Source organism: Protopterus annectens, chromosome 3.part1 (assembly GCF_019279795.1).
Source record: "Protopterus annectens isolate FY-2018-M chromosome 3.part1, PAN1.0, whole genome shotgun sequence".
In the NCBI taxonomy this organism is placed as follows: Eukaryota; Metazoa; Chordata; order Ceratodontiformes; family Protopteridae; genus Protopterus; species Protopterus annectens.
The window spans coordinates 216,571,934-216,589,352 of NC_056732.1; the positions used below are offsets into that span (position 1 = coordinate 216,571,934).

At 41.1% G+C, this 17,419-nt stretch overlaps 1 protein-coding gene across 1 annotated transcript in view; it reads right to left on the reverse strand.

Moving 5' to 3' along the window:
• Window positions 1–17,419, reverse strand: part of DNAJC13 (DnaJ heat shock protein family (Hsp40) member C13) — a gene marked incomplete in the record, with an annotated part of 3,140,357 nt that overhangs the window by 298,785 nt on the left and 2,824,153 nt on the right. Inside the window, 2 exon segments of the mRNA XM_044066722.1 lie at window positions 1,276–1,449; window positions 16,108–16,150. Of these exon segments, the coding sequence (XP_043922657.1) occupies window positions 1,276–1,449; window positions 16,108–16,150 (217 nt within the window).

The following is a 17,419-nucleotide window of genomic DNA, read 5'->3' on the forward strand; positions in this document are numbered from 1 at the left end:
TACACACACACATATAAAACTTACTGTGTGTGCATGTGTGTGTGGGGGGGGTTCCCCTTCATAATATCGAATTACTGAATGCTCGAAAGTCAGTAACTCGAAATTATAAAGTCACACAAACAAAAATCCTGAAACCCACAAGCACGAAAACAAAAAACCCTGAACATACAAAACACATACACCACACAACACGCACACCATACAACCCACATAAACTACAAGCTCTACACTACATGTACACAGGGGGGTAGGCCCCCCTGCACCCCACACCCCCCTTATATATTCTCAGTGATCACATTAATACACAAAAAAAAAACCACCACACAGGCATTTTAAACTGCCTCGCAAAAACACATCACACATACAAAGACACATCCAACACTCATACTCCCACCTCCCTACCCTAACCCACACGCACAACTTACAAAACACACACATACACTCACTTACCTTCACTTCCGTAAACATCCCAACTCACACACTTCCCATCCTGTAGCTGACATGCATAAGCGCAAATTTGAGATATTTGAATTTGCGCTTATACAGATTCGCGCGTCTGCATTTTTGACTTTACTGTCTCGAGTTACTGAATTTCGAGCATTCAGTAATTCAGGATTGTGAAGGGGAACCGTGTGGGGACATTAAAACACATATTTGGATGTAAAATACATCCACCAATAGCAACACATCCTAAAGCAACTACTAAGCATTAGTTGGAAAATCTATTTTCCATCAAAAATATAAAAAAAATATTAATTTACTAATAGTAAAACAAATATTTACCAATTTAACAGATAGCGCATTTTCTAAGTGCAAAAATACCCACAAGGGCAGGCATTACTGGGAAACAATGAACATTCCAAGAGTGAAGATGCCCTTCGCCAAATGTCCACCTCGTCACGTATTACTGCTTGCTTAATGTCTCTCTCACTCTCCAGCACAATTCCTGACAGTACTGCACTTGTGACAGATATATGCATGTTATATACCTCTATCTCACATGTTTATTTTTTAGAAATAAAAACATTTTAATACAGGTATCACATACTTTGCAATACAAAGGCATTTTAGAAAATTCTTATGATACTAAACTTTTAGGTGAACAGAGGACAATACTAGCTTGCGTCTCCAAGATATTGTGACATTATGATCTGTAGCAAATCCACTGTTCAGATCACATGCAAAAGACTCCCTCTCAAAGAGGACATCTTCTATGAGGAAACAACAAAAATGCTTAAACACTGAGCTGGTAAAACATTCTAAGGGATATCTTACATGTGGATTATTTTTCTCCAGTAATTCAGTCAATTTTTCCAGTAGGGTAACCAGGAATTCCCGAGGCTTTCGAAGCACCCATGCTGGCTGGGAGATGAAGATCCTCAAGAAGACACCGCCTACACATAGCTCACCTTCGACCTCATTGTATGCAACAGAGAAGTTCTCTGGCAGCTAAAAATGGAACAAGTAACTAGTTATAGTTACAAAATCTACTTCAAATGTGTTAACTTAAATAGAGGTAAATAATAAGCAGAGTTTCATGTACATAGGATATATAAAGCTGAAAAGTTCTAGACTGTAAACCGTGCTGCTCGTGCCACACTGAGATTTCAATACTGTTTACATTCCTGCAAAACAAAAACTTGTTACTCGTTTAATAAAACTTGCCAAGAGTCTGCATTTACTCAGGTGGTACCATGTGCTCAGCTGGTGAACAATTCCAAATTTAATACAGCACAGATTATTATTCTAGAGGGTGAAAAAAACAGCATATCATTGAAGTCTCTTCCTTGCAGGCTGAGGTTGTCTGTTAGCTTGATCTTAAACTGCAATGAAACAGAGGTTTTGTAGAAGCAGATCTTGAGAATGACAAAGGGAAAGGACTTAAAAGCCTAATCAAATAAAAGAAAATTATGCATTTATGTAATACTAGCACTATCATTCATATGAATAAGGTGACAGACATTAGGACTTCTCAGCAAGCAAAAGCTTCCCAAGCTGGTTGATAACTCCCCCATCCCATAATATACTATGCTGCTCTCCTTCTCTAAACCTTAGTTTAAAAAACATACAAATAACATGACTATCAGACAAGGAGCGGGAAGGACTGACAACTACAAAGGCTAAGCCTACTCTTACAGAGGTAGCGTTACGGAAAGCACAATTTTCATACCTACAAGAGTGGGTCCAACCTCAGTAATAGCAAGAATACAGTCCCAAGCTCTTCCTACTGGGTGGATACCTAAGAGAACACAAACTTGGTAACAGTAGCCCCAAAAGCAGATGTGGACCTGGCAATAAGATTTACTTTACCATGCTTTCCAAATGTATTCACTAAGGTCCGTGTAGCTGTTGCTCAAATGCCAAAGGCTGCATCCTTGTAGAAGGCTATCAAAGAGCTAGTAGAATGAGTTCATGACAGCAAAATCGAATGCGATTAGACAACCACCTGGCAAGGTTAAGTTTTGTGACCATCTTTTGCAAAGAATTTAGGAGAAAAGGAAATAAAATTTGGGCATAATTGTGTACAGAATTTGCTCTGTCCATGTGGTATAACAGCAGACGATGACTACTCATGTAACATGACAAGTACTCCTCATGACGGGAAAAGGCCATAAAGAAAAGACACATGCATATACTGGTTGAGATTTGAGTAATTTGCAATTTTAGGTAAAAAAAAGGACCACTATAAAAGCAATTATGTCCTTGTGAAAGAGCAAATACGGAGAGTAAGCAGAAAAGGCACGAAATTCTAAAATCCATCTGGCTGAAGGAGCAGCTACCAAAGTAAATCTTTTTTTCTCTCAGACATATGAAACTTGCACTATCAGCTGATTTAAAGGGAGCCTGTGTAAATATTTCCAAAACAAAAACAGATATCCCAAGGAAGTGCAAGATCTTACAACTGACAAACTCCCTCAAAAAAAACTTTGGACACTTTCAAGTGAGTCAAGGAAAACAAATATTTCCCGTTGATGAAAGATGAAATGGCTCCCAAATGAGCTTTAACCAAATAACACAAACTGGTATGGAAAACACTTGCTAGATTGTCAATTGATGCAGGCCAGATTCAGAAAAGGGAGTGATGAGGTGAGCTCTCTGACGGTACCTGAAAGATGTAGGTTATAAGTGAAAGTGGAGAACCCAAATAGCAAGCTGCAAGAAGTAAATGGTCTGGATGAAGGTTGTGCAAAATATAAGTCAGCATGTTGTTTTTCAGTCTCAGTAACAGAGACTTTTCTAACAGATGAGGCAGAAGCAGTGGGCATCAGACCTACAAGGGCCAATAAAGACCTCCAGCTTTGAGAAGTTTGGATTTCTGGAAAAATACTGTCATCAGAGGAAATTGAGAAAAAAAACAAGCAGAAATCCAGATGGCCAACTAGGGGCTAGTATCCCTGCAGAGGGTTTTTGAAGATGGGATGAGGAGGAGGGACTCCTGACTCATGGTGTTAACAGAGGTTACAAACAAATTACAACAGAGGTCTCTCGTTTTCAAAATATTTACTTTGGTACTAAGAAACTGAAGAACAACTTGTGGGGTAGTAGCAGGCATTTGCTCAGCTTGTCCACCAAAGAACTGGACTACCCAGCAATAAAGATGGCAGCCAGAGTATAGCTGCCTGATACCTCCCTCTCCTATATCGTCATAGCTTCCTGTAATAAGGGGTTAGATCATACTCCCCCACAGATCTGACATTTTTTCTTTTTTTATTATCAGAACTCTCAAAGGAAGGGCATTTCTACATAGCTTGTAGGGCCATGAGGACTGCTCTCTTTTCTATTGCGACTATGTGAAGAGAAGATTCTGATGACATCCAGGCACTCCAGTCTGTCTACCAATTGTGATGTCACCCATATCCAGAGAGGACATGTCTATGGTGACTATTATCATGAAAGGAACTGTCATAAGAAAGTCTGCTGCTGTCCATTCACCATGACAAATGTCATTTTCAGGCTTGACAGCTGAAAAGATGCAGATATGGAGGACCCCGGGATTAACACAGAGATAAATGGACCCAACAGTCCACTGGAGAACTCTCGTAAGATGACTCTTTCATATGGAATTACAGGTTTGGCTACCTTCCATAACACCCAGTACCTTATGACAAAAGTAAGCACTGGTTGAAGAAAACATTAGAAAATGGAAACCTCTGTTTGAAGGGTCTGAGCTCTGTCCACAAAGAGCCTTTTTTGTGCACAACTGGGTATCCAGAGTGCAACTTATAAACATCAGCAACTAAGCTGTACACAGCTGAAATGATGATGTTTTCAGGGTTACTCTCAGGGGCTGGAATGATCCACACAGCAGCTGCTTCAATGATGCCAAGTGAATTATGCATGCAGCAGCCAGAAACCAGTCATTTAGATTCAAAAACACTGTGGCTCCCTGCACAACCAAATGTGCCATGAGTCTAAAACTCTCAATGATTGGCTCAGCCTCAAGTGCAGATTCTTCCTGGGTTTTTTTTTTTTTGGTAATTATGTGGAGATCAGCATCTTGGAGGTTCGAGTAGCACACTCACTGTCCTCCTGCTAGAAAAGGATGGGCTCCCTACACAGAGCCATTAAAATGGCTTCTTTTGGAATGAATGTGTTTATGCCACTTAAATCATTTGTCTTTTCTGGTATTTAAAAAAGGGGATACAATAATATCCAGACAATTTTGGTCTGGTTGAACCTCTTGGATGGTCGTTTGTTTTAATAGGCTTAGGACCTCTGCTTGCGCAACTTTCCTCTGAGGTGGTGGGGACACTTGGCAGGTCAGGGGATGTGGGTACGGAGGTACAAAGAAATGGTATTGTACAAGACCTGGACATAACTGCTCTCACCCACTTAATCAGTTCCCATACTGGCAGGTAGCAAAACACATAACCCCTGAATACATCAAGATGAGAGAAGAGGTGGGCAAGGTTTCAGGTCTGGTGTTCAGCACCCCCCCACACACACACAGTGTTGTTTATTTTGCTGATGTCCATGTATGGACAGCATCTGATATGGGCCCCTCTACATTCTGGAGAGCAGTCTTTGAAGTGATAAAACCAACAGCAGTGAGGATCTTGTTTTTTTTCCTCCATATGCTCCTTAACAAACCTGGCTTGTAGAATGGCACATTTATCTCGGTATCCACAGAAACATTTGCTAACCTGAGACATTAACACCAACAAACATAAATGCCAGATATACTGGAGGCAGGGAGCTGGCACAAAGCAAATGCAAGTGCCCACAGTTCATTCTTACTCCAATTTTCTTGCCTGCTTTAAGTGTTTCCCGGCTGGTCAGAAGAGAGTAGAATATATTATGATGGTGCTCCCTGGTGTACAGTGTGGCTCAGTGGGAAGAAGCTGAGTAGAAGGCAGCTGCATTTTCTTAGCAAGATTTGCTTTCTTCTTCATATTCTAATTATCTCCCACGCATTGATTTCTGTCCTCTTAGCCACACATTTCTTCCTTTCTTCAAATAAACAGTGACTAAGCAATGGTTGAAAGAATGACACCTCACTTAGCAAGTTCTCATTTTTAGGAAGGAAGGATTACAGATGACAGTCTGCAGTGATTAAAAGTGGTCTGCATGAACTCTGCAAATCCTGCAAGAATCAAAGGAATTATCACTGTCAGTAACAGTCAAGGCTGAAAAGGTAGCAGTCTCTTGCCAGTTATCTGCTTGCCAAAAAATACACTTACCTGGTTTAGAAGCCAGGAGGAATGGATAAAGGTCTGAATGACTTGGAAAAGGAAAAAAAAAACAATAAAGGAAAATATGATACTATTTCTGAAGGTCTGAAGAGGCAGAAAAATCACTGATAAAAATGTTCAGAGAAGTAGTGGAAGCAAGCCCTTTACCTTCACATTCACATTCTGAGTGACAAAACTGAAGCATGTAGTAGTACCTTCACCTGGAGAAGGGCCACAGACAGCCCAAAAGGACAGCACTAAGAAGTGTTGGGAGAAAAATTTGCAAAGATGCCTTAATGCCAGCAGGCACATCTTAAATGTGCAGTAGGCAGAACTCAAAAGAGTTAGTATTTAACACTGCTTTCCTTGAGTCTGAGTAACAGTACAGTTCAGTAGGTTAAGGCAACTGCAAATGAGCTACATGCTACTGACCTAAGTAGGATTCCCACCAACTCTGCTTTGACAGTGTGCTACAGTGACAGATCAAAGCTGCCAAAACACCCCCAAGAAAGGAACATGTGTCTGGCAGATCTTACTCTGTTATTATGCACCAAAAATAAGTACATAATTGTGATATACACACACACATTCATATATGTATTGCGTGTGCTAAAATATTCCCCCACAAGAAGTCAGGCCCTATATCCAAATCAATCAACTTAAACTAATTCCTACGTCATATACAAGTCTAGGGTGGTTTGGTGATTTCCTTATGCTTGAGGCTATGTGACCTCAGACTTGGTAAGTGACATCAATGGACTGACAAAGCCTAGACATACATTACACTAAATGGTGTACAAATATTATGAGAAACTGTCCTCACACATCTAGTCTTGTTGATATGATCTGTTCATAGGTTCATAGGGGTGTACTAAGCGAATGGCCCTGGAGCCTTTATAAGCCTAGCCCATAGGATTACCTTGGCATCGTGCCACCCGACCTTAGTTCCCAGTGCCTCTGTCAAGTAGAGCCACTGGAGTGATCCCCGGGGTGAATTTTCTATTTCCCATCCACTCAAGATTTCTCTTGAAGACCGCCAGTAAGGTTCTCTGCTTGACATGTATGGGAAGTCTATTCCACAGCATGGGCAGTCTCTGGGTTATGAACATGTCCCTCCAGCTTGTTCTGTTCATTGTGGTAATGAGATTGAGGTCTCTGGAGCGTGTAGTGCACAAGGATTGAAATTTCTTTAGATGTAGCATTTCTAACAGAGCTGGGTCAGCCATGTAAGTCAAGCAGATATCGTACATCCATATAGGACAAGTGTTTAAGGCCCAATATCCTCTTTGTGAGGTATTTTTGCGGCCTCTCCAGTTGCTGTAGGTGTCTAGTGAGGTACATGCCAAATGGGGCATTGTACTTGATGATTGGCCTAATGCGGGAAGAATAGAGGGAGAAAATGACGTTGTTCTTCCTGGATGCAAAACTCTTAGTAATGAGATGTGCCACAGAGAAGGCCTTTCTGACCACAGTGGCAATGTGGAGGTCAAAAGAGAGAGGTTGCTGTCAACCTGTGTTCCCAGACCTCCTATGATCTATTAAGGTCTAAAAAAGCAGAAAGCATAACAATAAACATATCCCTTGATTTTTATTCCCTGCAGAACTCTCTTACTGAACTCTTGACATGAAGCCAAAAACACAGCATCCATGGGACCGGACAACATCCCAGGCTGCATTTTACATGAACTTCAGAATGAACCGGCTCCCCACTTAAGCACCATGTTCAATAATAGCCTCACATCATGCTTTGTGCCCACTGAATGGCACACAGCAACAGTTATCCCACTCCAAAAAGGGGGAGCCACCACTGATCCCGGGAACTATAGACTTATTAGCCTGACGAGCCTGGTCTGCAAAGCCATGGAACGTATCATCATGGAACTCATAAAGAAAGACATTGGTAACCTCCAAACTCTTGATCCCACCCAGTTCGGGTTTGTGAAAGGCAGATCATGTCTCCTGAACCTGATTGACTTCTTTGAGGCAGTCACTAAAGCCGTAGATGAGGGTAAGGTGGTTCACACAGCCTATCTTGACCTTGCCAAGGCTTTCGACACCATCCCCCATTCTGGAATTATAGCTAAACTCAATAAACTAGGCATAAATCCCTACGTCACAAGATGGGTTGCCAACTGGCTTACTGACATAACCCACACTGTAAAAGTTGCAGACTCCAAATCTGACCTCAAACCAGTGACAAGTGGAGTACCACAGGGCTCCGTCCTGGGACCGCTCCTGTATCTACTTCTCTGAAGTACAGGCTAACACAGAAGGCCTCTGGCTAATGAAGTTTGCAGATGACTACAAACTAGGAGCCATAGTCAAGTCCCCAAATGATGTGAACCATCCTACAGAAGGGCCTCTCTGAGACAGATGCCTGGTGTAAGAGCCATGGCCTCAAGCTCAATGCCAAAAAGTGCAGCGTCATCCCCTTTGGTAAAAACTCTGTACCCATGAACTACCACATAGGCAGCAATCTACTTAACAACAAATGCGTGATAAGAGACCTTGGGACCCAGGTGGACAGTAGTCTCTCCTTTGATAGTCACCTCTCCACAGTAGTCAGGAAGTCCTTCTACGTGGCACACCTCATCATAAAAGGGTTTTCATCCAGGAAAAAAGAGGCCATCGTTCCCCTCTACTCGACACTCATTAGCCCCATTATAGAGTACAAAGCCCCTTTTGGAATGTACCTCACAAGACATCTGCAGCAGCTGGAAAGGCCACAGACATCTGCAGCAGCTGGAAAGGCCACAGAAGTACCTCACAAAGAGGATTACTGGACTCAAACAAATGCCCTACACTGACCGCCTCAAAAAACTCCAGCTTTACTCTGTAGCATATCGCCTACTCAGAGGTGATCTCTGCCTAACATATAAAGCTATGTCAAACCCAGAGGTGTTGGACATGCTACACCTAAAGAAATCCCAATCCCTCCGAGCTACACGATCTAGGGACCTAAACCTTGTCACCACAATAAACAGGACATGCTGGAGGGATAGATTCCTATCCCAGAGACTTCCCATACTCTAGAACAGGCTACCCATCTATGTCAAGCAAAGTTCTTCATTAGCACTCTTCAAGAAAAATCTTGATGAGTGGATGGGAAATAGGAAATACACCCTGGGGATCACTTCTGTGTCTCTGCTCGACAGTGGCACAGGAAAATAACTTTCTTGGGTGGCGTAAGCCAGGGAACCTTGTTGGCTAGGCTTACGTAGGCCCTTGGGCCGATAGCCTAGTACCTACCTATGAAATAAAAATTCACCACTCGTCAAATGAAATACGTGGAGGTAAACAGACACTATGTACATCTTATTTTGATTGATTTCTTGCCTCATTTCAACTGTTACAAAAACTGACAACCTTCAAATAACTCAAGAAAGTGTTAAAAGAAGTGGATTAATAGGAGAATCTAAAGACTGAAACAATATGCAATCAGACACTTTTCAGAAGTTATTGTCCTATAAAATGTTGTTCAGGATATATAATCATATTAGCAGCATACCCTAAAAAGAGTTGGAGAGGATGCATTCCACTGTAGTGACAGAAACAGATTATGGTTTCTCTAAACTGTATTGAAATTGCCATGTCTATTAGACAGCATAAGGACAACAACATTAGATTAATTCTCTTCTAGTCTCTGATATTAATTAAAAAAGTGAAAAAGCTGCATGATGGATAACAAAGATGACAGCCATACAGAAAATAATGCGTCTGCCTAAAAAGCTGTAGCACTGCAAATGACAGAGTATAATTAAAAAGGCAATGGTTGCAACATGGGAATACACTTAAAAGTATATAGCTCTTGTGAATATTTTGCCAACATATTTCACTTTCTGATGAAAAGCCTTCAAGCAGATCCTATTGCATATCACACCCAAACAATGACGACGACAACATGGAAATGTCATCAAGGACAGTTAAGAGCCCAGTTCCTCAGCTGTTTTTCCTTTCTCCAGATTGGAACATGAAGTTGTCAAATCTTAGAAAAAGGCCCCAAAAGTTTCTGTTATCCACATAGTCCTCTTAGGGGAAGTGTGTGGGAATGTGCATCTGGTAGGTGAAAGGTTTTCAATGAACTGGAGTTATAGTAGGTACATAAGAGTGTTACACAGCTACTATAACCCTACTATATGTGATACATGACAGCTGGCAACCCACAGTTGTTTTCTCAACATTCCACCAGCAAGAGTTGTCCTAGCTAAATAACTTACAGGACTTGCTTCTGGATCAGGCTCCTACACAGCCCTGGTCCCACATCATTGTCAAAAAAGATCACACCCTATCATAAGTCACATCCCAGCTTCACTCAGTTCTTTTCTGCCAGGATGTGGTGATATGATGAGGGAGACCAAGGAAAAAAATCACCACTTATCCTGCAATGTTTTACTGTACTGACAGGATAAGATTACTTCAAAATCTAGGAGGTAATTATGGAGCAACATACCTTCCTCAGGGAAAGGTGAACCAGCATATCCAAAAATAAACTGTATGATGGCTTAACAGTGATGCAAGTTAAAGTTGGACTACATTAAAAGAACCTGTTTGATTTATTTACTTTTGTTGACCTGGCTAGTCCCACCATAAATATGGGAAACCTAAGCTGGTATTCCAACTGACCAAGGGAAATCTGGTTAATGCATCAGAAAAATGAAGACAGAGGCAAGACGTGCTAGGACATGCAATTTAACATTTTTTTTTGTTAAAGAATGACTTTGGGTAAAGCATCATTTAAGAGATAAAATAAAGACTAAAAACCTTAAAAATATACATTAGTTAACAGAATGCATTTCTGAAGAAACAACAGGCATGACTTCATAGAATATAGTAAAATTACTGGGATTACACTAAAGGTCAAAAAGATGATGAATATCACATTATTGGGTAATATAAACTTATAGAGGTCACAGTATGAGTACTGCAAAGAGTAAATAAAACTAAAGAACATTACTTGGATAAGGTCTCTGGTTACATCTTTATGAAGAATGTAAGTAGGAAATGTTAAGTGCTGCATAACAAAGCATGAAAGTTACAGCATCTTTTACAAAACAATACTATTTTCTCTAAGAAAAAGAGGCTTTGAATAAATGTTTTGATTAGTTGATAAATTATGCAGACAAATACATATCATATGTAAATGCATTTTTAAGATATGCATTTTGCGTAGACATTTTATCACAGGAGCTTACAATATTGTAGGATGTCCATTTTAAACTGTGTATATTTATTGAGCATCTAGTTTTCTGGCATTAGTGACCCCACTCTCTACAGTAACTGCCATGAAATATTTAACATCTATTTGAACTAGCACCAATTCAGGTAAATGGGGTACACACAGGCGCATCCTATACAAAGGGCAGCATCTCAAGAATGTAGCATCAATCTTATGCTGCCATAAACAAATTCTAAAACAGAAGGAGGAAACTGATGCGGAATAAGGTGAAGTCCCAAGAATGGAAAGACTCCCTTATCAGCCTCAGTAAAAGGTTGAGATCCCTCATCAAATCCTCTAAAGCTAGCTATAAAAACAGAATTGCAGCAAATAGTAAAGACAAACACAAGGCCTTCTATAGTTGTGTAAAGAATCTACATGGCAATACCCAGATTTGCTCTGAGCTACTGCACAATGGTATCTCTTATACCAAGCCAACAGATATTGCAAATATACTGGCAAACAGATTCAGTGTTGGTTTTACCCCTAGCGACCCCCCCCAAAGGACCAAGCACAATACCAGTAGATTGCCATGCACCCAGTATTACTGCTGCACATGTTAAAACAGCACCGTCCAAGGCCAAGAATACAGCTTCAATGGGACCTGACAGTATCCCTGGCTGTGCTCTACATGAACTACAGAGTGAACTGGCACCTCACCTGTGTGCCCTGTTCAATCACAGCCTCACCTCAGGCTTTGTCCCCACCGAATTGCGCACTGCTACAATCATCCTTCTCCACAAAGGTGGAGCGACTACAGACCCTGGGAACTATCGCCCCATTACCATGACGAGTCTGATATGTAAAGCTATGAAATGCATCATCATGGACCTAATAAACAAGGATATAGGGAATCTCCAAACTCTGGATCCTACACAGTTTGGTTTTGTGAAGGGTAGATCATGCCTGCTCAACTTGGTTGACTTCTTTGAGTCAGTCACTAGAGCTGTGGATGAAGGTAAAGTGGTTCATACAGCCTACCTTGATCTGGCCAAGGCTTTTGATACCATTCCCCACTCAGTAATCAAAGAAAACTTACTAAGCTAGGCATCAAACACTATATCTCACTAGATGGTTTGCAAACTGGCTCACAGATAAAACTCACAGTGTGAAAGTAGCTGACTCCAAGTCAGACTGCTGACCAGTCACGAGTAGAGTCCCACAGGGTTCGGGTCCTGGGTCCTCTCCTGTTTGGTATCTACTTCTCTGAATTCCAGGCCAACATGAAAGGACTCTGGCTGACAACGTTCGCAGATGATTGCAAGTTGGGAGCAATTGTTAACTTCCCAAGTGATGCTGACATCCTACAGAAAGGCCTGAATGAGACCGACTGGTGTCAGAACCATGGCCTTAAGCTCAATGCCAAAAAATGTGTCTTAATCCCCTTTGGGGAAAAAAGCTGGTTCCCTTGAATTACTACATTGATGGCAGTCCACTGAACATAGAAGGAGTTATAAGAGATCTGGGAACACAGGTTGACAGCAACCTCTCTTTTGACCACCACGTTGCCACTGTGGTCAGAAAGTCCTTCTATGTGGCACATCTCATTACTAAGGGTTTTTCATCCAGGAAGAAAGAGGTCATTGTCTCCCTCTACTCTTCCCTCATTAGGCCATCATAGAGTACAACGCCCCATTTGGCATGTACCTCACTAGACACCTGCAACAACTGGACAGGCTGCAAAAGTACCTCAAGAGGATCCTAGGCCTTAAACACTTGTCCTGTATTGGACAGACCCAAAAAAACTCCAACTATTCTCTGTCTCATATCACCTACTTAGAGGCGATCTCTGCTTGACTTACAAAGCCATGTCTGACCTAGCTCTGTTAGAAATGCTACATCTAAAGAAATCACAATCCCTCCGCACCACAAGCATCAAAGACCTCAACCTCACTACCACAATCAACAGAACATGCTGGAAAGACAGGTTCATAACCCAGAGACTGCCAATGCTATGGAATAGACTTCCCATACATGTCAAGCAGAGCACCTCACTGGCCCTCTTCAAGAGAGATCTTGATGAGTGGATGGGGAAACAGAAAATTCACCCCGGGGATCACTCTAGTGGCTCTACTCGACAGAGGCACTAGGAACTAAGGTTGGGTGGCATGATGCCAAGGTAATCCTATGGGTTAGGCTTGTAAAGGCTCCAGGGCCATTAGCCTAGTACACACCTATGAACCTATGTTACAATGCTAGTACTGGAAAAACAAATTCAAAAATTTGGTGTGGGACTAAAACCCACAACCTTCAGATCTTTCTAGCATCAAAGATAAACTATATGTTGAGCCACTGACATTGCTACTCTTCCAAAGTGAGACCTATCTTGTGATAGACTGTCAAAACTGTTAACTCCTGGCAAAAATGTGAAGATTATACTAAGATGCCATGGCAAGGTATAGCTCTGTCACTCCAAGAGGGGCACTGCACCACTCTATTCCTCACTGATTCATCCTACTGTTAAATATAATTTTAAGTAGCCTTTGAACAATACCCAAGTATGAAGTACAATTGCTTATTAAAAAAAAAGGCAAGCAAATAGAATTTCCCAGTCCTGTGACCAAGTCCATCCTCAAGGGGGAAAGCTTAGTCAATACAACTTGGACATGTACATTCCTGACAATGCTACACAAGGCACAGTAAGAGCACACTGAATGTTACAGTAGATTATCTGAAAATCCAATGCAAAAGCTGTAGTAATGGTTTTCCAGAGACTCCTTGGACCCAGGTTTATATGAAGGTCTATCATATTTTCTAAAACTTGGACCACAAGGAAAGCCTGGAATGGGGACAGGTGAGAAATATTATTAAGATATAGCACTTCCAAAGTGACAGAATAGATCAGCTCATCCACCATGCTTGAAAGACTTGCATCTCCTAGCACATGGTACGAGAAGGTAAGGGTGTTAAGGTCTCTATGACATGACACTGAACTGAAGAAACCACACAGGAGTTGCTTAGGGTTGACCAGTTAGGAGGCCATACAACTTTACTAAGAGCTTATACAAAGCATTTCCCTTCCTGGAAGTGATGCTTCCGGGATGCAAAATACACTCCCCTCCAGGACAGGTTTCATGGGGGATGACTCCATGCTTTTTACCCTTCTCCTCAGATACTAGCTTAAACATTTCTGGAGAGAAGGCAGAGGAGCAATATGCCTGTTTACAGTGTATTTCATGAGCTTAAGAGTCTTCCCAAAGAAGTTGCACAGCATAGATCTTTGATCATCCTTTTCTTACTTAAATACAAAGATCTCTGTATGCTCAAACTTTCCCAAGAAGATACTAAAAGGAAAGGACATGTTCTCCCACCAATAGCTCTATATAAGCAGTGGTATGGACTCACTGACATGAAAGGTGGTGTGATGAACAAATGTCAGGTAGGTGTCCGGGCCATACCTGATCATGAAAAGCCTGCACAAGTTCTATGCATCAAACTATGCCCAAGAATGTGTTCAGGTGTCCATTAGGGTATGTACCATCCAAAGCAAACAATGAGCTTGTGTCTAAAATTAACTCGACTAGAGAACGGAGGAGCAGTCTCATTGATCCCAAATCAAACACTGATATCATTAGGAATCTCCAGAGCTCAATCTATGTGAGCTGGCTAGGCACAGCCATGTTACTGGATACTCAAAAGTGGGACAGATAGCAATGGACACCCTGGGAAACTTTCGTCCAAAGTGGCTGTTGGGGATGCACCTTCCATGCTTAATTGCACACTACTTGAGGGACAGCTTGCAACTCTTGAGGAGTGCAAGTCACCTCAGGAAGGAGAAGACTGATAACTGTACTGCTGCCGGATCCCTTAACTTCTTCTATTAGCTTGGAAAGGACTTCCACCTTCATAGTGGCAATGAAGGCATTAATATAGGCCTCATATCCTGTAGTTGACCAGGTTTCAGTTGTGGCAAATGGTTTCTGTAATGGGTCTTTCAAAAAAGAGTACTGGTATGGGTCCTGCTTAGTGATCTACTGATTGCAAGAACATTTACTTTTGCCCCCACCACAACCCTTCCTCTAACAACAAGCTACAACTCTTACATATACACACACAGACAATACACATTCATAATATAACGTTGGGTAGCAATAACAGATTTCATCAATGCACAGAAAGGTGCCTGAAATCTTTCTGTGCGCAACCAGGCACATTTCCCCTCCTTGCTGGTCAGTGGGGAGGAGGCATATGCAATATGTGTAAATGTTGGACATCATTGAGGCATGCTTCCTGGATCTTTCCTTCTGCCTGTGCTTCAGCCTTGGCAGAGTTACAGCTGGCAGATGACATCCAAATTCTCAACCAGCAAGTGTTACCACCCTCTCCAATGTGGCCACAAGTTAGGAATTAAGTCCCTTGTCCTGCATTCAGCATCCAGACCTGCGATTCAAACACAAGTTGCCTGGGCCATAGTTTAGTCACATATCCCTTAACTACACAGCTGCCCAACTACCTGAACACTTTCTGCATTTCTAAACATTGAATGTGTGAACATATCTATGATCAACATTAGGATCGATATTTAGTTTAAGAGAAATACTGGGAAAAATGGTGGGAGGAATGGCTGAGATCCACACATGTGCCATGTGCAGAAGCTAGAAAAAATTCTAAACTGTGCTGATATAACGATGTAAGTGATCTTGACAGTTACTCTTTGCAGAAGGCTTCTGTAGGTAGCTGTATCCTACCTGAAAAGCCATACAATGTACAAAAGTTTTACTGCACTACTTCATACGACAACGGCAGCAAACTTGCCTTCCTTGAACTGCATCGCTAAGCATACTTCACACTGTCTACTCAAGAATGCTGAATAAAGCAAAACATAATGGAGAGACAAAGACCCAAAATCAAAGATAATCTTTACATATTACTTTAATTCACTTAAATTGGCTAGATCATGTTTTGCAACAACATGCACTTTCTACACAATAAGAAGTACAAAACTCTGTCAGTACTGACTGACTATAACCCTAAGTAATTTACCGGAAAATGAAATAATTTATAAGGAACAACACAAAAATATGAAGCAACAGTCAGGTACAGTTGAGAAGTATGTTGTTAAGTAAAGTCAGTGTCATGTGTAAACGCATTCTAATCCTAATAAGGTCTAATCACTTACAGACAGTAGTACAAACTCATAATGATGCTGGCCTAACATTCAAAAGCTCAGAAAGTATGCGAACTACAATGAAATGACAAATTTGAATAAAGAATATTTACCTTCCAGTCTACATCAGGATTGTCCCTTTGTTGTCTAAAATGCCTGTAAAAAAATAGCACAATGCTTAATGTATGTTCCACCACAGTAAAAAGTATCTTTCTAACGCAAAGTATACTGCCCACTTGAATTTCTTGCTGAACCAAATAATTATTCATGTAATTTTTTATTTTTTTTTGGCAGTGGGTGGATCCCACCTGAAGCGCTCATGTTCTTTTTACAGGATAGTTGCAGCACATTCAGTTACACAGCTTACAAGCATGAGCTATAAGGATTCAAATGCAGACTGAATTCTACAGAACAGAGTTGTTAAGTCTACAACAGTACTCTAAACAATCCTTAGAGGAAATCTTAGCTATTACAGTGTCGCAACAGATTCAGTTTCAGCAGATACAGTAATGGCAACAAGACAATAATCAGTTAATGTATGTGGTATTGCCCATACTCATCAGAAGTATGGGATGACAATATTAAACAGATGCAGATTATTCTCAACTGGGCAACGAAGCAGTCTGAAAAGGTGTACTCTACATTCCTCTGGAGCCTCTTCGGGATAAATACTTCATACACAATGCAGTTAAGATTTTATAAACAGTTTAAATGAAGCCTTCTTTTTACAACACCACACAACACAATGGACATCACTGTTGGCAGCAGTCTAAGCTACATGGTTATATCCTGACAAGGATACGACAATTGTCCAACTTCCAAAGTTTAAGCGCACCTTCCATGTGCACTAACTGCTGAACAGCTCAATGACAGTGGTATTAAGTCAGTTGTTAGGGTGCCAAACCTGAGCGTTCTTGCCTCAAGTACAGGAGACTAGAACCCTACCAGTTAGATGCATGCTAGGAAAAAATTAAACAAAAAAAATATCCAACATCCTGGCAAAAGCAACTAGCCCAAGCCACCAAACTAACTTCTTTTGCATAAACCTCAGTACTAGAATCTGAAATTAAATTTTCATCATACGAAATCTGGCTAAAGAAATCATGATAATTGTAGAGGCCATGAAACCTAGACTCCTAAAACATTACTTGACAGAGGTCAGACGCTGGATGGATATCAGAAACTGTTCCTTGTAAAATTCTACTTTGTCCTGAGGAAAAGGTATCATAACGGATATCTAGAAGATATGAAAGAAACAGTAGCCTGTTTGACAGAATAGCAAAAGATTTCTGTGATCACCTTATAGGTTCATAGGTTAGTACTAAGCTAACTGCCCTTGCGAGCCATTTTAAGCCTAGCCAATTATCCCTTGTGAGACTCAAACCCTGCACCTTGTGTTTGTAAGGCAAACACCTTAACAATCAA